The 25,151-nt window shown below is 36.9% G+C and overlaps 4 protein-coding genes across 4 annotated transcripts; 3 read left to right on the top strand and 1 right to left on the bottom strand.

Moving 5' to 3' along the window:
* The first annotated feature begins 221 nt into the window (after positions 1–221).
* LOC133779901 (protein FAR1-RELATED SEQUENCE 5-like) lies at positions 222–968 on the top strand. The gene has a single exon (XM_062219799.1). It carries the CDS (start codon positions 222–224, stop codon positions 966–968), a length of 747 nt encoding a protein of 248 aa, XP_062075783.1.
* A 113-nt stretch (positions 969–1,081) lies between these two features.
* LOC133779900 (protein FAR-RED ELONGATED HYPOCOTYL 3-like) lies at positions 1,082–1,549 on the top strand. The gene has a single exon (XM_062219798.1). The coding sequence runs from the start codon at positions 1,082–1,084 to the stop codon at positions 1,547–1,549; it is 468 nt and encodes a 155-aa protein (XP_062075782.1).
* A 2,087-nt stretch (positions 1,550–3,636) lies between these two features.
* On the top strand, positions 3,637–5,238 carry LOC133833939 (uncharacterized). The gene is made up of 2 exons (XM_062263520.1): positions 3,637–4,222; positions 4,971–5,238. The coding sequence occupies exons 1-2, from the start codon at positions 4,036–4,038 to the stop codon at positions 5,096–5,098; spliced, it is 315 nt and encodes a 104-aa protein (XP_062119504.1). The 5' UTR covers positions 3,637–4,035; the 3' UTR covers positions 5,099–5,238.
* Positions 5,239–7,940: 2,702 nt separating this feature from the next.
* LOC133779899 (uncharacterized mitochondrial protein AtMg00810-like) lies at positions 7,941–8,852 on the bottom strand. The gene has a single exon (XM_062219797.1). The coding sequence runs from the start codon at positions 8,850–8,852 to the stop codon at positions 7,941–7,943; it is 912 nt and encodes a 303-aa protein (XP_062075781.1).
* Between the last annotated feature and the right edge of the window lie 16,299 nt (positions 8,853–25,151).

Below are 25,151 nucleotides of genomic sequence, written 5' to 3'. Positions count from 1 at the left end.
AAGGAAAAATTATAATAATAGGAATTTTCTTCTATTTTGAAAATCTAGTTTCACATTTGTGCCATGTTTTTACACACCTTTGCAATATCAAGCTTTTCACCAATATCGACTGAGTTTACAGGTCAAATTGTATGTATAATGGGCTATGTAAAACATATAATAACTCTATTCATAATATATTGCCTAAAACTTGGATTTTCTTTCCCAGATTTAACTTAAATATGGACGAGGTAGGAAGTTTGCAAGAAACATCAAATTGGGATAATATACTACAATCTTTGGGGATTGAGAAACTCGCAAATGATATTGAGACGGAGGATGTCAAGGGAAAGGTCTTGGAGTCCCTTGAAGAGTGGGAGGATTTTTATTACACATACTCTTTGTGGGTAGGCTTCAGTGTCTGCAAAGCAGATGTACGGAAAAAAAATGGGAACATCACCATGAGAAAATGGGTATGTTCAAAAGAAGGTTTCTGCAAACACATGGAAATTGACAAGGTCGGTGGGAGCAAACGAAAAATATCTATTACTAGGACTGGTTTCCAAGCTAGTTTTCGAGTAGTAATGATGGGCGATGAGGGTCCGTGGATTTGCAAGGAATTCCAACCTCTGCACAACCATGTCAAGGCAGCATTAGATGAGTTGCGATTTCTGAGATCAAACCGTTCCATGTCAGAAACCCTAGTTGCTCAAGTGAGGTCAATGAACCAAGTTGGGATAAGAACTTCACACATCATCTCCCACTTGGCAATGCAGTCTGGTGGGTACGAAAGGATGCCTTGCCAGCTACGAGACGTTTACAACAAGGTCGCCCATGTCAAAAGAAAAGAGAAAAGATGTACAGATTCAGATGGTGCTTTGGGATATTTGGATTGTTTGTCAAAGAGGGATCCAAATTTCTTCATTCAATATCAATGTGACGTGGACAACAGATTGGGGAACCTATTCTGGGCGGACGGATATTCTTGACGGGATTTCGTCGCATTCGGTGAGGTTATTGGATTTGACACAACATATATGACAAACAAATATAATAAACCTTGACAATTATTTTGGGCGTCAATCATCATTTCAAGACCTACATGTTTGGAATGGCACTGCTTAACTCCGAGGATGAGAAAACTTACTTTTGGTTGCTTGGCAAATTTATTGAATGCCATAATCATGTAACACCAAAGGTTGTGGTGACAGATGGAGATGGAGCTATCAAAAATGTTGTCTTGAAGTACTTCCCAAATGCAACTCATCGGTTGTGTGCGTGGCACATGTGTACCAACGCTTTAAAATTTTCAAAAGACCCCCGATTCTTACAAGGATTTCAAGATGTCATGTACAACTATTACACAATAGAGGAATTCATGCAAAAATGGGGGGAATTAATACACAATTTTGACCTCCATTCTAGCCAATGGTGCACCAACACTTATCAGAATCGTCGTTCATGGGCAGAGACATACCTAAGAGGGAAATTTGTCGCCGGAATGCAGACCAACCAAAGATGTGAGTCCATGAATTCAAGTATTAAAAAAATTCCTACATGCAAGTTATAGTCTCCGTGAATTCGTTACCTAGATTGACGTTGCTATGACAAAGTTGAGGCACGTCGAGAGAGAAGATGATTACGATAGTCGACACAGTAGTCCTCCAATACCAGGTCCCAAAAATGCTCTTAAGACGTACCATGAGCAGTGTGCCAAATTATACACTAGAAATATGTACTATAAAGTGGCTGATCAAATTAAAGCGGAACATGCGTACTTTGTCAACAATTGTGAAGACAACGGTGAATCATTCTCCTACATTTTGTCAAAGTTCCAACACGAGGATAGAGTGTACAACGTTCATTACCACCCACAAGAGGAGACATTCACCTGTCACTGCTTGCTTTTTGAGACAGATGGCTATCCGTGTAGACATTTTTGGGCCGTAATGAAATACCGTCATATGAAGATAGTACCACAGTCTCTCCTGCTGAAACGGTGGAGTAAGAATGCAAAAGCAGACCTCCCCCTTGAACTAAAGCAACACTCCACAGAAAAGCAACAGTTATTTGAAATGGCTAGGCAGGCATCCCTTACTTTGGATACAAACTTGTTGAGCTATTACGCTTCCAAGTATGAGCAATCTTACACCAAAGCGAAACAAGAAGTGGCAACACTAATTGCAATGTTCAAGGATGTAGTTCCATTGGAATCAAACACCGGTGACAATGACTCGGGACGATATCAAACCTATCAAGAAAATGAAAACATTACCAGGGCCCAACACCTTGTAGAACTAAAGGATCCGCCTATGCAAGAAACAATAGGGACAATGTTACGATAGATATGTCGGATGGAGCCGTTAAAACTAAAAGAAAGTGTTCGAACTGTTATTCTGCATACCACAATCGAAGAACATGCCCTCAGCTGGTCAGTCTACCGCTTCCTCACAATCAACAACCCTCACCAAGTAAGAGAGCTTAGCATTCGGCTAAATTCGACGAATCTAGATGACCATCGAACTTTATGACAGAATGATAGTGCAAATTGATTAAGTGTCTATTTTCATAGGCTTTCTGTCCTACTTAACAATTAAAGTGTTTTGTAATGGTTTAGGTGGCTAAATTAGTATAACAATTGCATTAATGTAAGTGAATTCAAATTGTAGCTAAATAGTATATTTGTTTCAATGGTAAAAAATTATTGATTATGGCAGTTCAATAATATTTGTAATGTTTTAGAAACGTAGATTAATGATAATCAAATGACCAATCCTAAATATACGTTCCTTTTTTAGTGACGCTTCACTCTAATTGATAAAATTAGATAACAAATTGACTGTAATCGTTTCTTTTCTTTCTCTTCATTATATACCATGCGTATCACTATTATTGAACTTTCATTAATTGTACATTAAAGAGTAAATTAGTAAAAATATTCATCTTCACAATTAAAATGAAGGATTACAAAATATGACATAATTACACTTACTTAATCATATCGTGTAGATTCGAGCCTACTATCTATACTTACGAGATTTTAATAGTAAGTAACTTTGTTAGCTTTTTTAATTGATTGCTTAAAGTATATATGCTTCTCACCAAATAGGCATAAAATCATTAAAACCATGTTTAAAGCATAATATTAATATGAATTAGGTAATTAATTAGGATAAAAAAACAAAAAAAAATTCATCGTTAATGCAACTCACCAAACTTGTTTATTACTATTACAAATTTACTAATATTATTCTATTAAGTAAACTAATAATATTGTTATCTTTATCGTTAATTAGGATAAAAAAAATAGTGTTAATTAGTTTTGATTTTAGCAGTCCTCATTGTTTTACTAACTTTTCACTACAATATTCAATACTACGTCTTCTGATATATTAATTGATCACTACTTTGTCTGCTGGTGAGATAACAAAAGGGGAAGATATATTAAATAAAACATCTTCATTACAAAAAATTATCTTACGTGCCCCATTCATAACTTTGGGCCTAATAAAAAAAAGTCTCAATTTTAAAGTTTATTTCACTGTAATAGACCCTTTTCGTTTGGGCCGTGCTCATGGACTCGGACTAGCCCATCTACCTGTGTTAAACAGTATGTGTTCATAAACAATGTGCAAAATAGTAAGAACAATGTACTAAATGTACAGTCAATGTAAAAAAACAACAAATATGTTATGAAGCTACAAATTACCAAAAGACCAAAAGTTCAAGAAGTACAATTACCAGAAAACCACCCCAACATGTAACTATTCACATAAAATAATATAAAAGCGGTTATCTCCGGTGGCTTGGACAGTTGCATTAATTGTTCGATGGGACAAACTACACTATTTAACCTCACTTTTTATCAAAAATAGTGGTACAATGTCAGTCGAATAGTAGTACAAATTGGGGCCCCCTTTAACTATTTTATGACTGAACCATTCCGTGAACGGAATATAATCCAAGACCATATATATAAATATTTAGAGACATGTTCAATGGGCATCAATTTTGACATTATTTTGAATCCAAAGGTTAAAATTAAAACAAAAAATAATGAAAGAAAAAACATGTAAAACAAAACTTGCCTTCTCCTTCATTTCATTTACTTGGGTTTTTTCTTTCTTTAGCGTTTTCCGTCGTCGACGCTGGCTACCACAGTCCATCGTCACCGCCAGCCATTACCGATCATCATCGCTTACTGTTACCGCCATTGCGCCGGTGGCTTCTGCTGCAACTAGAGGTCATTTTAGCCTTCTGTTTCTTTTTAAAATAAGATATTTTATAAATATTTTGTAGTACATATATCGTTGATATTTTCTTAGAATTAAGAACTTTATATTCTTCTTTTACGATTGCTTAATTCTTTGAGAAATTTTTTTTTTTTGTGGTTCTTTCATTTTACATTCTGAAATAGAGAAACTAGTGAGATAGCCTTTTGTGTGAGAATCGGGTGTACTGGGGCATTGGGAAAGAGTGAAATTGAGTTCTTTGAGAAAAAAGATTGTACTTGAGGGACTGTTTGAAGTGTTGCTCTTGACTATTGAGGCTGTAAATTTCTCTATTGAGGGTGTAAATCTCTTGACTGGATGTAAGCCAATATATATTGGTCGAACCAGTAAAAGATATGGGTTGTCTCTTTCCTCTGTTTTCATACATTTTCTTCATCATTCTCTTTGTTTTTTTGGTACTGGTTTATTTGTTTGTGATTTTAGGAAAGAAAAGAGTTCTATTGTTGTATAAATTACAACAATCTTAATTTATGACTTGTACAAACATTTTGCCTTGGACCTGAAAATTACTGGGAATGAAGAAGGAAGATTTATGGTGCAAAAAGAAGAGTAGGCATGCCTAATATTTGAGAGATGACAGTGTTGTTGAATTTTTGTGCTCTAGAAAATAGGTTGAAGAGATGAATTGCTATGAATCCCCTTTGTATTGATAATTCATGCTATTATTTTGCATCGACTGTGTTTGTGTTTGTTGTTCAGGTCAAGCTTTACTGGTTGTGGAAGGTGTGTGGAACCAGTTGCGGAGGGAGAGGAACGATAATATAGCTGTGATAATAGATGTTGATACTGCCGAAAGACTTGAGGAGTTGTTTTTCCTTCCCATATGACAATTTTAGGAAATGACCAACACCACTTGTGAGCTTCTTAAATGAGCAGCCTTCACATTGTATTCTCAGCCACATTTATTACCCTTCAATGTATTATTACTATTATTATTCTTTATGAAAAGATATATCATGAACCACAATTTGGAAACGCCTTCTTGAAATGGAGGAAGTTGTAACTTTGAATATATTTTTCTAACTTCTGAATAGAAAATTATTTTATACAAAAATAATAATAATAATTCATGCTATTTTTGGATTAATTTATTTTGTGTTCTTGTGATTGTGATTGTTGTAAAGTGTTTTGAGTTTGCACAAATATAGTCAAATAATTACTAGCTCAATGAGATTGCAATTATATTGTAATTAACATGATATAACAAAGAGATTACAATCTCAAATCTCCAACTCAAAATTTTAGAAGAATTTGAATATTCAATTCAAGTCTTGATTGTGTTACAATTTTTTTTCTTTATTGGGTACTGAACGTACGCCTCTCAGATTGAGGAGCAGGGGAACTTTTATATAATTGGGTAAAGGATAGGATACAAGTAACAAAGTAAACTGAGCCACAATTACACAAACAAAACAAAACAAATAAACCAATACAAACAAAGGAAGACAGATACAGCAACACAAACACTCCACTCCACTAGCATATAGGACTAAGGAGAGAAAGAAGCACTAATCTGCCGACAACAAAAGAAATATAAAAACAAATGCACTGCCATCACCGCCCCCCCCCCCCCCCCCCCTTCTTCCTTTCAACATAAACTCATCAAAACTGAGACCATTTGGTCTGTTCGAAAACTCATCTTCTCTGTTTTGTTTTTTGCATTGCAATGGAATCCCCTCTTCCTTTCAACATAAACCCATCAAAACTGAGACCATTTGGTCTGTTCGAAAACTCATCTTCTCTGTTTTGTTTTTTGCATTGCAATGGAATGATGTAGACTACGTAGAATCCTACTTAAAAAAAAGGAGCATCATTTGTTACTATATATGCCACGATAAAAAAATATCAGTTTTTTTTTAGAATATGATAAACTAAGACCAGAGAACACAAGATAGTACATTAGAAGAATGCAAAATTAAAATACCACATTGTGAAAATTAAAAACTATGACAATGAAAACAAGACAATAAATCAAAAGAGAAGACAAATATATTAGAAAATGACAGCAACACTGGTAACATTCTCCTTGTTGACCAAAATTTTATGGTGCATCTATTTTTTGTCTCTAGGGTTCTTTGGACAAATTTGCTTATTGTGTCCAAAGTTGTGGCATAAAGAACACTTTCTTTTTTTTCTTGCTTAGAGCCAACTCAATAGCACTTTTAATTCTTCCTGAGCTGCTAGCACTTTTTTTTTTTCTTTCACATCCTTTTTTCTACCTTTGGTTTGTGAGATATTTGTGAGAGACTTTTTTATCACACACATTGTCTTCTTCTTTAGGAATGTTTATGGGAGGCACACACGTAGAAAGCTGGGAAAGCTTACTTGATAATTCATTTAAAGCGTCCATTTAAGCTATATAATGCTTCATTAGAAGGTGCTGCAATACAAAGCCAATTTAGTAGCTTGTTGACACATATGACTGAGTCTCAATGCCTCTGATTTTTCTTTGTCATCATCGTTCACTAATTCATTTGAATCAATGATCCTAAATTTATTTGCCTCTTGTTTCCACCTTGTGAGAATAAAATGATCTGGTATTGAATCAATGTCAAAACGAACAAAAACTTTCAGCATATGTCTGCACAATATTCCAACGAACTCAAAATGTTGGCATTCGCATATACCATGAAAATTTGTGTAGATTCAGGTTGACCACAAACTCTTCAGGCACACCTGCTTTTGTTTTAACAACGCGAGACTTATATTGCTCATCACTTTTAATATGCTCGACCTTATATCAAATCACCTCATCCATTTGATCCTTGGACTTATTAAATACTTTTCTTGTATACAACTTTGCTGCATGTTTCAAGAGAAACTCATTATCCTCATCAATACGAAATTTGTGCTCAGATTCAAAATCTTCATCAGTTTCTCTTGTTATAATCTTCTTCAATGCTTGTTCATACTTGACAACAAACTCTTTAAGATTTTTTGTAGATGTCACAAAACTATCAAAAAAAGCATTGATTTCCTCACTACAACCAGTTGAGTTCATACCGGCAAAAAAAGTGTCACGATTATAACGTCGGTGCCCATGAAGCACGAATAGCAAAAAGTTGTTGAAGCCATTCATTACTTTCCAACCCATTTTCCTTCATTAAGGTAGTTTGAAAAATAAAGAAAAACTTAAAAGAAAAACAGAGGAATGCTCAATGAATAAAATGCTCAGCTCAACATTGAGGCTGGCTGCCTTTTTCATTATATAGAGAGAATGAATACAAAGAATATTCTAGATAATTACAGCTCATATCAATCATTACAATTAACAATCCCAAGGAATATTCTAACGGTAATGACAGAGAATTTCTTATATGATGGGACCACAAAATCAAGAGTTATCAGCTGCTGGCAGAACACTGGAGCAAGGGTGGAAATCATGACTGCTGAATCATTTCATTTTCTAACAGCCCCTCTCAAGCTGGAAGGGGTTTCCACCACACCAAGCTTGTTGATCAAAAAATGAAATCGATGATGAGTGAGGCTTTTTGTTAGACAATCAGCTGTTTGGTCATATGAAGGTATATATGGAATGTCAAGGCTTTTGCTCAGAACCTTGTCTCTTACAAAGTGAACATCTAATTCAATATGCTTGGTCCTGGCATGATAAACAGGATTTGTTGCAAGGGCACTAGCACTCATATTATCACACCAAGTCACAGGTGTTTAAGGCAGAGGGAAGCCAAATTCTTTTAACAAACTTTGAGTCCAGGATATCTCAGCAGCCACATGTGCCAATGCTCTGTATTCGGATTCTGTGCTGGACCGAGAAACAACAGCCTGCTTCTTTGATAGCCAAGATACCAAGGTATCACCCAAATACACACAATATCCTGCTACACTTCTTCGATCATCTGGACAGCATGCCCAATCAGCATCTGAGTAACCTGTCAGAGGCAATTTCTCTGAGTACTTGATGTGTAACCCATGGTGAAGAGTACCTTTTAGATATCTAAGCACTCGTTTCATGGCACTCCAGTGAGCAGTAGTGGGAACTTGCAAGAATTGACTCAACTTGTTTATAGCAAAGGACAAGTCAGGTCGTGTGTGTGTTAAGTACTGCAAGCCTCCAATCACACTTCGATATGCAGTTGGATTATCAAGTGGCTCTCCATCAGATTTCGACAGCATTTTTCCAACTATCATGGGAGTAGAACAAGGCTTGAGATGCTTCATTCCTGTCTTGATTAGAAGCTCTTTTATATATCTGGCTTGATTGAGATAAATTCCAGTGTCATCCCTGTGAACTTCAATACCCAGAAAGAAACTGAGAGGGCCGAGATCCTTTAAGGCAAAATGATCATTCAATCTGGTGGTGAATTTCTTGAGATCAGAGCTGCTATTTCCAGTGACAATGATGTCATCCACGTAGATTAATACCAGGATTACAACTTGAGGAGTTTTGTAAAAGAACAATGAGGAGTCTGCCTTAGAGTTCTGAAATTTCCATCGCAGTAGTGTTGCTTTCAAGCTGTCAAACCAGGCCCTAGGTGCCTGCTTCAAAACGTAAAGAGACTTTGACAATTTGCACACAAAGTCTGGTTTGTCTTGATCAATGAATCCCTGTGGCTGTTCCATAGACACATCTTCTTCAAGCTTGCCATTGAGGAAGGCATTGTTAATGTCCAGCTATCTAATTTCCCACGATTTTGCTACTGCAATTGTTAAAACAATTCGGACAGTAGATGCCTTCATAACGGGGCTAAATGTTTCCCCAAAATCTATTCCTGGCCTTTGGTGAAATCCTTTGGCCACAAGTCTGGCTTTAAGCCTTTGAACAGTGCCATCCGGGTTCCTTTTTACTCTATAAACCCATTTATTTCCAACTATATTCATCCCAGAGATTTTTGGTACCAGAATCCAAGTTCTGTTTTTCCTCAAGGCAGCCATCTCAACTTGCATTGCATTGTTCCAACCATGATGTTTGAGAGCTTCCTCGACTGTTACGGGTTCTTCATTTTCATGAGGCCAGGCAGACTGACCAAAATAAGTCTTTGGCTTGAAGATTCCTGCTTTTGCTCGAGTAATCATGGTATGAGTTGGAGCTAAGGGAGAAATCTTGTCAATGTTTAGTGATGGCAGAGAAGACTCTTCAATTTGATCTGTGGTACTGTCAATAGCAGGTTGAATAATGGGGGATTCAATATTCAGAGAAGATGATGAAGATGGTTCTCTAACCTGACTTTCACTGTGTGAAGTGGACAGAGGGCTTGATGCATCTCCAAGGGAACCTTCTCCTTGTCTTGTACCAGTCTGATTGAGTCTTTGAGCATCTGATGCAGAGTTGACAGGATTAAATGAGGCAGACCAAGATGGGACATGAACTTGAACTTGTTGTTCAGATTGATATGTGTTTAAGAAACCATCTTTAAAGGGAAAATCTGACTCATTAAAAATGACATTCCGAGAGATATATAATCTTCCAGTGGAGCTAAGACATTTGTATCCTTTATGAGCATCACTATAGCCAAGATTTACACATTTAGTGGAGTGGAATTGAAATTTGTGAGATTGATAAGGTCTAATACATGGATAACAGGCTGTCCCAAAGACCTTAAGGAATTTTTAGTCAGGCTGCTTGGAATAGACAATCTGAAAGGGAGATTGATCATTGAGTATGGGTGTTGGCAGCCTATTTATCAAATATACTGCTGTTTGGAAAGCATCCCACCAATATTTTAGTGGCATGTAGGCTTGGGCTAAAAGTGTCAATCCCATCTCTACAATGTGCCTATGTTTTCTCTTAGCCCTTCCATTTTGGGCTGAGGTGTGAAGACATGAGTGCTGGAAATTAATTCCATTTTCAGTGACAATTTTAGTGAAAGTTTGAAATTCCCCACCCCAGTCGGTTTTTAAAGCTTTGATTTTCCTTTCAAATTGATTTTCAACCAAAGCTTTGAATTTAATGAAGGCTAAGATAGCTTCAGATTTGTTTTTAAGTGGATAAATCCAAGTAAATCTGCTATAATCATCAACAAAGTGTATATAAAATTGGTAATTTTCATTAGACAACACTGGTGCAGGCCCCCAAAGATCTGTATGTATCAAGTCTAAAGGAAATTTAGCTCGTTCATTGTTAAGAGTGAAAGGGAGAGCATGAGATTTGCCAAATTGGCATGCTTCACAGAAGTTATGTTTTTCATTCATACTGGTTCTAACGTTAACTAGACTCAAAACAACATTTAAGACTCTATTGGATGGGTGGCCAAGTCTCTTGTGCCACTTGTCCTTGATTGAAATAGACTTAACAGTGGAAATTAAAGCTGAGTTGATGACACAGGAGGCTTTCTTTTCTGGAGGGATTTTGGTGGATAATGACTTCAGCTCCTCAAACTGGTACAGTCCTTCTTTAAGCTTCCCTTGGAGGAGCACCTTCTTTGTTACCATGTCCTTCACAACAAAGAAATCAGAGAAAAATTCCACAGAGATGTTATTATCACAGGTTAGTTTTGATATGCTAATCAAATTTTTAGTGATTTCTGGTACATGAAGAATATCTTTGAGAAATAAAGGATTGGAGGTATAAGAGGGTAAAGAGAGAGAGCCAACATGATTAATGCTGAGTTTAGAGCCATTACCCACTGTTAAAGTCTCCTTACCATTATACTCATTCTTTTGGGTCATCTGGTTTGCATCAGCTGTGATGTGGTTATTTGCACCACTGTCCGCATACCAAGCTGTGTCATCTACCATCTCAGGAGTTGCAATGAAGGCAGTAGCACCATTCTGACCACTTTTGTTGAGATTGTTAACACCAGCTGGATCTGTGCCCATATAGGACTCATCATAGCGATTATAGCAGTAGGCTGCTGAATGACCATAGCGACCACAGACTTGGCATGTTGGCTTTGAGTTACTGCTGTGTCTACCACCTCCTCGACCTCGAAACCTTCCACCAGAACCTCTGCCTCCTCTGAACTGTCCTGAGTTTCCTCCACGATTTCCACCACCTTGTCGATTTCCTCCACTAGAGAAACCATGAGATCTTGTTGTTGCTATGTTAGCACTAGGATTCACAGCATTAGTTTGTACATTCTTGTTAGTACCAGAGAGAGTGCTTAGCCTTTCAATCTTGCTATCGAAACTCAGCAAGATGTCCTGCAATTCTTGCCAAGTTGTGGAGGACCGAGCTTCAACTTGCACAATAATTGGTAAGTATTCAATATCAAGACCAGATAAAACATTAGAGATGAGTTGTTTTTTCTGGATACGGGTCACCTGCAAGAGCTAGTACATCAGCCCACTGTCGTTTTTGACGCAAGTAGTCTGCCATTGACATCGCTCCTTTCCTGGCAGTTTGAATCTTCGTGCGATACTCATCCATCTTCACACGAGAGTGTGCACCAAACAGAGTTTCCAGAGCTTGCCACAGACTTGAAGACGAGTCACACCCCATGACTTCTGTGGCAATGCTTTCGGTCATGGATCCATATAGCCAACCAAGGAGAAGTTGGTCATGTACAATCCAGGTTTCAAACTCTGGGTTGACAGTAACAGTGCTTCCATCTGAAGCTTCATTAGGTGGGAGAAACTCAGTCGGCTTTACCTTTGTTCCACTAAGATATCCATCTAAATGATGGCCACGAACTATAGCAGAAACCATAGTTTTCCAGAGCGTATAGTTGTTTCGATCTAACTTCAGAGCAAACGGCTGAGTTAGAGTGCTTGCAACCTGTGGTCCATGAGCAACCATGGATGGAGCTGAGGATTGAGCAATGGTACTGGACGTAGTCTTTGCAGCAGACTCATCTTGACCACCATGAGAAGGAGTTTGATCGGCCATGGAACGAACCTGGCTCTCTGATACCAAGTTTGAAAAATAAAGAAAAACTTAAAAGAAAAACAGAGGAATGCTCAATGAATAAAATGCTCAGCTCAACATTGAGGCTGGCTGCCTTTTTCATTATATAGAGAGAATGAATACAAAGAATATTCTAGATAATTACAGCTCATATCAATCATTACAATTAACAATCCCAAGGAATATTCTAACGGTAATGACAGAAAATTTGTTATATGACGGGACCACAAAATCAAGAGTTATCAGCTGCTGGCAGAACACTGGAGCAAGGGTGGAAATCATGACTGCTGACTCATTTCATTTTCTAACAAAGGTATTCCATTTTTCATCAAAATCTTCTTTCTTATATAAGTTGACCAAATATATTGTTTCATTCCAATCTTGAAATTTGAATTTTTATAATACACATGTGATAACTTCTCAACAATTTTTTTCTTAATATGCCAAATACATAAACGGTGACGAGTGTTGGGAAAAATTGTAGCAATTGCACCTGTCATTGCTTTGTCTTGGTCAGTGATGATTGAAATCAGAGCACACCCTCCCATAGATTTAAGCCATGTCTCAAATAACTATAAGAATGTAACTTCACTTTCATCTTGTAAAAGTGCACACCCAAATTGTATTGATTGCATGTAATGGTTTACTCCTCTGAATGGTGCAAAAGACATATTCTATTTGTTTGTTCGATATGTTGTGTAGAAAGTGACTACATCTCCAAAATATTGATATGATATACGAGATCGAGAGTCTACCCAAAAGACATTTGATGCCCAGCCATTTTCATCACATTGAATTGCATAAAAAAAATTGGGGATTTTCTGCTTGTTTTCTCTGAAAGTATGTAAGGACAGAGTGTGCATCTCCACCATCCAACTGTTTATGTCGTACATTTTTCAAGTAGTTTTAACAACCTCTACTACCAATGCTAATGTGGTCACCACCAAAAATTGATGAAAATTTTCCAATCTCTAAGTTCTCCTTTTGAAATGCCTCAGTCAAAATCCATCACCGCTTTCAGCATGTGACGATTTTTTTTCATTTTCATCCTTTTACTTGGGCTAACAAATTTGTGATTATGAATGTCACTAAACACAACATTCCATTTTCCACTCCATTTTTCATATGTAACTCGCATCTAAGCTTTGCAATCACACTTAAAAGTGGAACAATTTCGAGTTTTCTTTTCACAATCTTTGTCATCATTTGCTACATCCATAACAGTCTCTTCCAAAACATCATCTACCCTACCTGTACCAGAATATTTTCCATGATGCGAGCATCTCAATACTATGCTAGTAATATCATTAGATCGTGTTGTCTTCATTGTACTCTGAATACGAGTGCAAAAACCTTTTTTCGACCATAATCTTTGTAATTTGTTTTTGCCTCTTCCATTGTCTCAAAAATCATTCCCACATATGGTGTTTTTAATTCACCTAAATCTTCAATTACAAGATTCGACTCATTTCTTTGCTCTTCAATTTCCTCCATCACTTGAATAAGATTTAACAAAATTACAAAATTAAAACTGTTAGAATATTTTGTCTACATTAAACATCAGAACACATCAGTAAAGTTACGTTTTTTCTTCTAGTCTTGTCTATCATTTCGCTAGATGAGTCTACGTTTATTTCTGGTATTTTTAAGTTTGATGACAGTTGTAAAACCCACTATAAATAGGTCTTATTATCTCACTTGTTTAAGGATAAGAAGAGAACATATTTCATTTGAAAATAATAGGAGATATTTCAGAGAGAGAGCTTGAGAGAGAAACACTTGGGTCTTGGTGAGAGATTTCTTTGTACATGGTCAAGTGTACTTGAGGTTTTGCTTGGGTTCAATCCATCAAGTGTAGAAGTTCTCTAGTAGTGACAAGTTGTAATCTCCATTGCTGTTTCATAGTGTAGAGAAGAACATCCAAATGGGAGTTCAAAGAAGATGTAGGCTCAAGTTTATTTGGGTTGAACCTCTATAATTCTTGGTGTTTATTTTTCTATTGAATTTGTGCATGCTGTGTCTACTGATTTGTTGATTTTGTGTTTGTAGATGAAGCTCATGCGAGGAAGGTGAATTTCCTAACAAAAACATATTTAGTGTTTATTCAAAATTAAAAATTATTTAGTGCATACATTTGATTAGGTAATGTAGAATGCCAAAAATCTGTAGCTATATAAAAATAAAAGCTAACCCATACCAACGCTTATAAAGCATAATAGTAATTCGTACACAATGAATAATAAAATCTTTATATTAAAGCTTGTTTCATTATGAATGATCATGCACAACCTTATGACAAAGGAAATAAAAGAATATTAATATCAAAGTTGTGTTACAATTACACCCAGATTGCAATTCACCGTAATTTATATATACATATGTATATTAAATCAACTTATTTAACAAAATCATTCAAACCAAAGCCCAACAAAAGCATGCTGATTAACAAAAGTATTGAATTTAAAGAATTATTGGCTCTAAGTGTTACGTACTTTCTCTTTAAGGGTAAGTATGATGGTTGAAAATATGTTCAATATCTCAAAAATTTTTACAAAGATTTAGTCGTATATACATGTTCTATATGGCCCAAAAGTAATAGATGAGTATTGACTCATTTAACAAAATCCTTCAAACCAAAGCCCAGCAAAAGTTTCATCACCTTAATTATTACAAATCATTTATAGTGAACTAAGAGTGGATTATAAATAAATCGACACACCTTGATTAGAGGAGAAAGAAATTGCGACAGTGAGAAAAAAGAGAGGTGGTGACGACAGCGATGAGTGTTAATGAGGCCAGCCTTGATGGTGATGAAGGAGGATGAAAACAGAGGAAGAAGGTAAGAAAGATCGGTTAATTGGGATTTTATTATTTTAGGTTTTATTATATTACAAACTTGATTAAAGATGTGTTTTAATTTTGACCATTAGATTTCATTTAATCTAATGGTTTATAATTGGTATAAAAAGTAATGTAAAAAAAGGTGCCCATATATCCCATCCCATATTTATATAGTATAATATACACAATATTTAGAAAAATTATTATGTTTCATAAGATGCTTACACATACATTACTTCAACCTAAAATTTTTGTTGCTTAATCAAAACCTTTACTTTTATATCACATTTTCTCTCTATCATTAGTTATAATACCCTTAATTGCGTATCTTTATTAAAATAATAGTTCAAAAGATTTCATAATTTTGTCTGAAAACACAATGTGACTGTATTGGAAATACATGGAGAGTTTGGATGTTCAAAACAAAAGAGAGTTTGATGCAGTCTTAAAAATAACTAAAAATACATCTCACTGATAATTTAACATAAGAAGGACTCTAAGGAACTACGACGTTCCGGATTGTTTCCTCGTTCATTGGCTCCCCACAACATACATACATATTTATGGGAAACTAACTTAGCTCACCATCCATGCCAAACAAGTCTATCTATTTTCTACCTGTAAGGGGTAAAAGTAAAAGGGTGAGCTAAAAGCCCAGGAAGAAAGTACGTACATAACATACAAGCATAAGCGACATATCTTATAAATCCATAACATGCTATTCCTATAGCAACAATTGTCAACATAAGTCATAATTATAATCATAAGATTCTTGCAATATGAGCATAATAGTGTATTTTCATATCATAATCATAACATAAGATCATTTGCAACATACGCTTAAGCAACTTAGCATAAGATTCATAAACACACAAAATAAGAACATGGCACCATCTTGGCCATAACTCATCTGAAACTCTCTTGACCATGATTTTCTTGGCACCCTCTTAGCTAAAATCTAGGCACGTGTGCCTTTAATAGTGTTGCAGCACTAGGTTAAGCAAACACAAACAAATCCATACATATCATCATAATTAGAGATTATTCATAAACAAATACTAAATTCTGGCTCCATACATATCATCATAACTAGAGCTCATTTAGAAACAATACAAAATTCTAACTAACTTCCTTACCTCAAGTCCAAGCAAATTTAAATAGAGCAGGAACACTTCACAAAGAGCTTAGAATTCATACAAGGCACTTGTCTTAATAATACGTTGAATACCATGCGAACTTTTATATAGAAACACTTTTACATATGGCATGAATGCACACAATATCCCTTAGGCAGAATACCCTAGTAATCCTACATCATGCATTTTCTCATATAAAAAAAATGAAAGAACTCACTACATAATTCTCATAGTAGTTAACCATAGCAGTTAATTTATCAAACAAGACTTCGAACCCTTGAACAAGTAGGGCCGAAACCTATAGCATGCATTCTTATTTATTTCTTGCAAAAGTTATAACACATAAATTCCTAGCTCAAAGAAATAACCTAGCATGCTTTCCAGATAGCAATATTAGTTACAAGGTTTAAGATGCTCACAAAAAAAATCACAAGATAACCAACAATGATACAACATACCCGAAACATACATGTGAAATAGTTTGGCATCATTTTCCTATTAATACACTAGCACATAATCAAGTTCCATGCTCACAATAATAGAGAATATACACATGAAATACTAAAATATATGCCCAACCGAGACCCTAAATCTCATTATAACATATATACTTGAATTTTATAATTCAAAGGAAATAAACAATCTAACATCTTAGAATTTAGTCATGGCCAAGAAATTTATATATAACGTTTCCTATTAACATTTTATGAACATACATTTATTTACCAAGTAATAATATATATATATATACAATTAATCAAGCTTAAAACATCAAAACAATGACAACTTGAATCCCAATGCCAACTTCGTCAACCAATATCATGCTTACTCATATATTCACAAAATATACCACTTAATATACTACCTTAGCCAAAACTTACAGGGACCAAAATAAAAAAAAACATGGTATCAAATCTTCACCTTAGATTTATTCATAACATAGTCCAAACTTTGAAGCACATAGATCATGAACAACAATAAGAATAATGACAAACCTAATCATGCTTCTAACCAATAGATCATCACCCTACACACAATCATCAAAGAACCTAGACATATTTTCTCAAAATATAAAATACTAATTCATGACCATAAACAAGAATCAAATCAACAAAAAGGGTAGGGAATCCCATTACCTTCATGATTGTGTTCAAGAACACAAAGAAAATCAATCCTTAGGCACCTAGGGATTTCAAAATACACCATGTAACGTCCCAAATTTACTAATAAGGCTTGGTGCCTTGATTAGCGTGTCGAGAGGGCAATAATTGATTTAATTATATTTACGTAATTAATTATGATATATGTGTACTGTTATGTGATTGCTTGGGTTATGATATGATACGACTAGATATGCATGTTTAGGTGAATCAAATGTGTGTGTGAGCCCATTCTGGTTAACAAGGGCATATTTGTAATTCTTGGCCCGTTGAGGGCATAAATGTAATTATGTGCTATGTATGAGATATGAGTAAGACCACAGTATTGTGGAGATATATTTAAAATGTGTGATCCGAGGCGGTCGTAGGGAGCAAATTAGCAGAATAGTCACAACATGATTAGATACCCGACTCGAGGTGAGCCTAGGGGTATTTTTGGGAGTTGTGCGCGTTCGGGATTTACTGGGTAACAAGTAGATATTTAACGGTTATTGGGGTATGCCAGGACTAATTGGGGATTTATAGGACTACTCGATGAATTAGCAGGAATGTAGCAAATGACAGTTTTTCCCTTGAGGGCATTGAAAGGAAAGGTCTTAACCTAGGGGCACTTTAGTCTTTTTGATGTTAGGGGATAGACTTGGGCAACCTTGGGAAACAATCAGAAGGGGAAAACAAACACTCAACTACTCTTTCTCTCCATTACTCTCGTTCTCTATCCCACCCTCTCTCTCTCTCTTAAGCCTTGGGAGATAGTTGGAGTTCTTGAGAAGTTGGGCTTAGGAAATTGAAAATTGAGGCTAAGTTGATTGGGGATTTAGCTCAGGGGTCGAAATCCTTTCTAAGGTAAGCTTTACAACTTGGTTTTTCTATGAATTCTCTTATTAGTATAGGACTTGACTGAGCTTTATTCTAGTTTTTGTTTTGATTAGGGTTAGGGTTTTGATCTCGATTTTGAGTTGTTTGTGCTGTCAAGGATGTGTTATTGAGGGACCTAGATGCAATTATGAATTTAGTGTGTGTTCATATTGAATTATGGTGATTTTATCTTGGGAAAACATAGGGAAAATGCTGAAGTTTCTGGGTTCGAAGGTCACATTGTGAAGATATTCTTGGGCCCACGACCCAGATGAACCCAGAAAGGCTAAGGGGGCTTGTTGAACCATCTTGGCGCCGTAGCGCTAGGCAGGGCGAGCTGCGGCGCGTGTCTAGGAAAATTCCTAGGCTGCTCCCTGACTTGTAAAGGGTCGCAGCACCTCTGAGGAGGGCCACAACTCAAATAGAAAATATAGGCCAATTAGGGTTTTTAGGCTCGGGAACTCAACTTAGGGGTCTCGGGAAGGATCCTACTACTCGGTTTAGTAGAATTCAAGGCCCCAGGGACTAAAACTAGGTTCAGAAATCTTTACTCGCTTGAGATTGACGGAGGTTCCATATTTTTGTGACTTAGGGCTAATCTGAGCAGTTGACGGGGATCATATCTAGGCCGCTTACTCAGGGCTTGCAAGACTCAAGGTAAGAAAATAGTTTCGTAGAGCAGGGCATGGCCCGATTATCTGTACTATGTGAATGTTTGTTATTATTATGCCATGAATGTATGTTGAGATTGAACGGAAAGGGTTGGGATTGGGAAAGGTCGGGAACAACAAGGGCCGGAATCGGCGTTAAGCATGCTGAATGCAGGCCGCCATGGCATGGCCATCTAGGGTGTTGTGTTCACCCACTCAGTTAGGACCGTTAACTTGGTGCCTGGTAATGCACCTTGATCGGCTCAAGCCGTTGTTGTGAATTCTTTGTTATGTTTGCGTTTAGTTATGCATTTACTGAAATGAATTGTTATGTGCTATGTTTGTGGAGTTTTCTTGCTAGGCTTTGGCTCACGGGTGCTCTATGGTGCAAGTAAGGGCAAGGGAAAGGCTGACCAGGCATGAGTTGGAGGGCATGGAGCAGCATGTACATGTCTGGCCTACCTGGCCATCACGGCTGGGGGTAGTTTTGAGGAATGTACTATAAACATTTGATTTTTTCGCCTAGGTTGACTGTACACTAGCTTTTGAGTTGTAAATATGTTTTAAAACAATATTTTTGGATCCCAATGTAACACGTTTATGATTTAAATGAATGTCCAAACTTTTATATTGAATTATTATTTAAATTAGTCTTTACTTTAATTAATCACACTTTTTGGTCTAATAGCTCAATTAGCGAGTTGATTGCACGTTTTAAAATCACATGGTAACGACTCTAAGGTAGCAGGGCGTTACAACTTGGTATTAGAGTGTGCCAAGGTTTATGGTTCCTAGAGATTGACCGAACATGTACGATCGCTGCCAAAGACAAGTTTGACTCAGGGTTGGTCGGTATTAAGTGAAATATATGTTTAATTGCTTATATGAATTTCCCTGCTTGCCTGATTTATATATGTAGAGTATGATGAGTATATATAATGCTAGGGCATGCCCCCTTTGATTTCTATATGATTATTCTATGTGTGACTTGTATTGGTTTTATATTGGTGTTTGATTGGTTGAACTGGGTGGTGGTTTCTTTGGATGTTGGTATAGTGCCTGATGTCCAACTTTATTGATTGCGGGCATATTGAAGTTATGCCTCGGCGATCAAATATATTCCGCGACAATATGGCCGAAGATAAAAACCAGGGTCTAGACCCTCCACTTGTCCCGTAGAATTGGCAATAGATGTTTGTAGAAATGTAAGCCTGAGTTTAGAGGTGTGAAGATGAACTCTGAGAGCCTCCTCGAGATGTTGGATTACAGGTCCCACAGGTTGTGGCACCAGTGCCATCCTAGCCTGTGATGGAGAATTGGTGGGAGCCTCTGTATGAGTGGTTCAGAAAGAAACACCCTCCCACCTTTGAGGGCGGTCCAGACCCACTGCGGGTAGAGCAGTGGATGGATATGATTTCTTCCATATTGGATTTTATGAGGGTCCAAGGAAATGAGAGGGTGGCTTATGCCAGCTATATGTTAAGGGATGACACCCACATCTGGTGGGAGGTTGTGTCTCAGAGAAAAGATGTGACTACTAGGACTTGGAATGAATTCAAGGATGTTTTTAATGAAAAGTACTACAGTGTGGCAGTTCGAGCTGCAAAGGTGGGTGAATTCACCAACCTAACTCAGAACATAATGATTGTAACCGAGTATGCTTTGAAGTTGTACCGGTTAGCTAAGTTCCACCTGATCTGGTGCCTACTAATATGGCGAGGAGAGACCGCTTTGTACGGGGGTTGAATGTCATGATAGCCTGGGATTTCAAGATAACATTGGATCCAAGGACTACCACTTATGCTCAGGTAGTGGAAAAATTCCTTATTGCCGAGGGTGTTGAAGACCAGATCTGGAAAGAAGGCACTGCAAGGCACGATGCTTGGAGGATGGTGCCTCCCTTCATTGGTTCTAGCCGAGGTAGTGGCCCCAGTGAGAAGAAGAGAAAGACCCCAGATTCTTTTGTTTCTCCTGGTTCAGATAGGAGGGCATGAGGTGCCTTTGGTGGCCATCAGGGTGGAGGAAAGACTGTCCTCAAGTCAAGAAAGGGGAACCAAAGAGGACCGACAACCTCACTCTAGCCAGGGTGTACACCTTGACCCAGACCGAGGCTAAGGTTAGTCCCTCAGTCATGGTAGGTCAGATTTCTAGTGCCGGTTCTTCATTTACTGCATTGATTGATTCAGGAGCTACTCATTCGTTTGTATCTGCTAGAGTGATATACCATGTGTATAGACCTTGTGATTTGTATGATAGGGGATTTAGAACTTTGTTGCTAACTGGGGAACTTGTGGTGTCTAAGAGGTGGATTCGAGTGTTACCAATAGAGATAGACAGTAGGGAGTTGTCTGTGGATTTGATTGAACTGGTGATGGATGATTTTAATAAGATCTTCATGATGGACTAGGTGGAAAAGTATGGGGCGATGATAGATTGTAAGCGAAGGATGATAACTTTTGAGCCAGAAGGAGAGGAACCTTTTGTGTTTGTAGGGATAGTGAGTGGACCACGAGTACCTATGATCTCTACATTCAAGGATAGAGACCTATTTCAAGAAGGTTACATAGGATTCCTAGCGAACATAGTGGATACCTCTAGGGTCGTTTCAGTTGGACTGGGTGAGACTAGGTTGGTGTGTGAGTTTCCACTACTACAAAAAGGCTCATTAATGACATTTTTTGTTGGTGATGAAATATTTTTAATGTCCCTACAATGTTGGTCATTATAGCAGGAGACATTATATGTGCATTTTTAATGACCAACAAAATTGGAGATGATAAATTAAGGAGAAAATGCGTTTTTTACTTTTTTTTCCCTTTAATTTTAAATCAGCACACTCACATATCTACAATTCTTCTTAACTTTTTTTCTTAATTTTTGTGGTACTCTGTATATCTTTTTTTCCCCACCCTTTGGTAGCGACCATTCTGTGCCTTTTGATAATTTTTTTTTTACAGAGACACGAGGTGAAAGAAGCTCCAAACTAGTAAAAAAAAGAAAAAAGCTGGAATTCCCCTGGATGTTGGTAATCCATTTATTAAAAAGATCATAAAGTGTAGAAGAAAATGCATTCTTCAATTCTACAGTAAAAATATGGTGCTTACTTTAATATGTCTATCCACTGGGCATATGTGCACATTTTCCAGCTTCAATTCTATATGGGCAAGTCCATGGCTGTGCAAGTAATTCACCTGAAGAGAAAAGAAGAAGAACAAATATTAAAGAGAGACACACATCCTTAATTTCAACAATTCGTTCATTTCTAGAGAGCATATACCAGGCTTTACAACTAGTTTTTGAACTAGTTTTGAGATCCAAAAATACAATTATTATTATTATTTGTTAATTAATATATAAATATATAGATGCATTGTATTAAACAAAAGAATATGGTTGATAGCACTTTCATTGAGCAGAGACCGAAACAGATGCTTTTGCAACTAAAATTATCAGTTTGAGCAAAAAACACAAAAAAGAAGCTCATGATGAAAATGATGATGTTATATGGATATGACTAAACCATTCAAGTTGTTGCATCATATGCACTAAAAATCATCAGTTTGCAACTAAAATCATCAGTATGTTTTAGCAAAAAAAAAAAAACACAAAAGGAACTCATGATGAAAATGACAAGTTAAATAACCATTCAAGTTGCACACATATTAATAGATATCAAATAGCTTGTTCATTCAAAATTCTCCAACCATTATCAGCCACTAAATCATCAAATCAATAAATATGTAAAATATAAATTTAACATACATATATGTATATATGAATATACAAATAGGGATTGAGCCATAACTAAAAGGTACATGCATGCACACGTGACCACCATCTTCACACACACCTTTAGCCTCTCTCTCTCACGCCTTGCCCGACCCCATAGTTCAACATCAAGGCAATCATGGCTTCTCCTCTACACCACCACAACCATCTTCTCAGCCACCACAACCAACCCATCACCACCACCAACCTTAACTCTTCTTCCACGTCAACCATGGAGCCAACTTCCATGTCTGCCTCTACCATTCATCACCCATCACCAAAACATCACAAACTTCAAGCCTTATCATATTAAACCATTTCTAACCCCTTAATGACTGTTTCTAGTCCCAAAACACAGATTAAATCCATATAAAATGCCCCACAAATTCATAGCCATCCTAGGAAATGAAAATATAAAATCGGAACCGTAAACTATGAAGGAAATCTATGAATATATAACTCTTACTGTGGCCGGTTCATGGTGTGTTCTTTCTTTTCCGCAACTTATTACACAACACTATGAACATAACAAAACTATTTTACATGAGTTTTGTACTCAGAATCTAAGAGAAAAATCAACGCAAAGGTATGTTCGAACTTACGTTTTTCTTTTGACTATTCTTGTACCGAACTCCCAAGATCATTCTCTCCTTTCCTTTGCTTTCTTCTACAAGGGATTAAGAGACTATATAAACGTGTTCAAGGTCTGTATCTTCAATGGAAACCCAAGAAAAAACACTCACCTTGCTCTTAACTCCTTGGACCCGATCGTACCCTCAAGAACACCAAGTGTTCTTCGTTTGTTTCTCTCTCGGATTCCCTTTCAAGTTCTAACATGGCTGAAGCAAAATGAGATAAACATGGCACCCCCTCACAACCAAGCTCTAATAACTGAGCCAACTTCCATGTCCGCCTCTACCATTCATCACCCATCACCAAAACATCACAAACTTCAAGCCTTATCATATTAAACCATTTCTAACCCCTTAATGACTGTTTCTAGTTCCAAAACACAGATTAAATCCATATAAAATGCCCCACAAATTCATAGCCATCCTAGGAAATGAAAATATAAAATCGAAACCGTAAACTACGAAGTAAATATATGAATATATAACTCTTACTTTGGCCGGTTCTTGGTGTGTTCTTTCTTTTCCTTAACTTATTACACAACATTATGAACACAACAAAACCATTTTACATGAATTTGGTACTCAGAATCTAAGAGAAAAATCAAAGCAAAGGTATGTTCGGACTTACGTTTTTCTTTTGCTTCCGATGAAGGAATGTTGTGCTTCGCGTGGGGAGACGAAGATGTCGTTGAATCCGAAAACTGGAGGTCTTCGAATGGTGATCGTGGGGACTTCTATTGTAGAGGCGAAGAGGGTACAAAGATGAGGACAGGAAGAGGTATCTATGGAGATTTCAAAGCCAGAAAAAAATGGCTCTTTGCCATTTCAAAGATAGAGAAAAAGAGCAATATGGTGTAGCGGGAAAGAAGAACAAAAATTTCAGAAAATGGTAGGGGAAAGGGCGCGCGGGCACAGGGATTATTTCATGTCGCTTGGCCTTTTTTTTTTTAAAAAAAAAGTATACAGAAATGTAAAATATAAAATATAAAAAATTTAAAAATTATATATAATGACCCACATTGGGGGACATGATACACAGAAATTTAAAATATAAAATATAAAATTTTAAAATTATATATAATGACCCACATTACATTATATCTCTTGTAAAGGGGGACATGATATATAATATTTCATGACCCTCATTAACGGACATGAAATATGCTCTACAAATTTTCATGACCTTCACCACAAGTGTAGGTCATTAAAAAGAGTCATTAAATAGTTAGATTGTTGTAGTGTTCCTGATGTATTTCCAATTGACCTACCGGGGTTGCCACCACATCGAGAGATCGAATTTGTCATAGAATTGGCACTCGGAATAGAACCAATATCGAGGACACCTTATAGAATGGCTCCAGCGAAGTTAAAGGAACTGAAGATTCAGTTGAAGGAATTACTGGATCTAGGATCTATTAGACCCAAATTTTCACCGTGGGGTGCTCTAGTGTTGTTTATCAAGAAGAAGGATGGGTCCTTAAGAATGTGCATCGATTACCGAGGGTTGAATAAGTTGATTATTAAGAATAAGTACCCACTCCTCAGTATCGATGACTTGTTTATACAGTATTTCTAAGATCGACCTCTGGTCTGGCTACCTGAGGATTAAGAAGGAGGGCATACCAAAGACCGCGTTCCATACGAGGTATGGACACTATGAATTCCTAGTCATGTCTTTTGGGTTAATCAATGCCCCAACAACCTTCATGGATTTGATGAATATGGTCTTCAGGGAATACTTGGATAAGTTTGTGATCGTATTCATTGATGATATAATGGTATACTCCAAATCAAAGGCAGAACACGAGCAACATCTTCGTTTGGTACTACAAAGGTTAAGGGAGCACAAGTTGTACGCTAAGTTTAGTTAGTGTGAATTATGGTTACCCCAAGTAGTGTTTCTAGGCCATATTGTGAGTAAGGAGGGGATTTCGGTGGACCCAACCAAGATAGAGGCAGTGAGAGATTGGTCGAGACCAAGCAGTCTACCAGAGGTTAGAAGCTTCCTGGGATTAGCAGAATACTATCGGC

Source organism: Humulus lupulus, chromosome 5 (genome assembly GCF_963169125.1).
Source record: "Humulus lupulus chromosome 5, drHumLupu1.1, whole genome shotgun sequence".
NCBI lineage: Eukaryota > Viridiplantae > Streptophyta > Magnoliopsida > Rosales > Cannabaceae > Humulus > Humulus lupulus.
The sequence above is the reverse complement of the archived record's forward strand: the minus strand, read 5'-3'. Positions and strand labels throughout refer to the sequence as shown.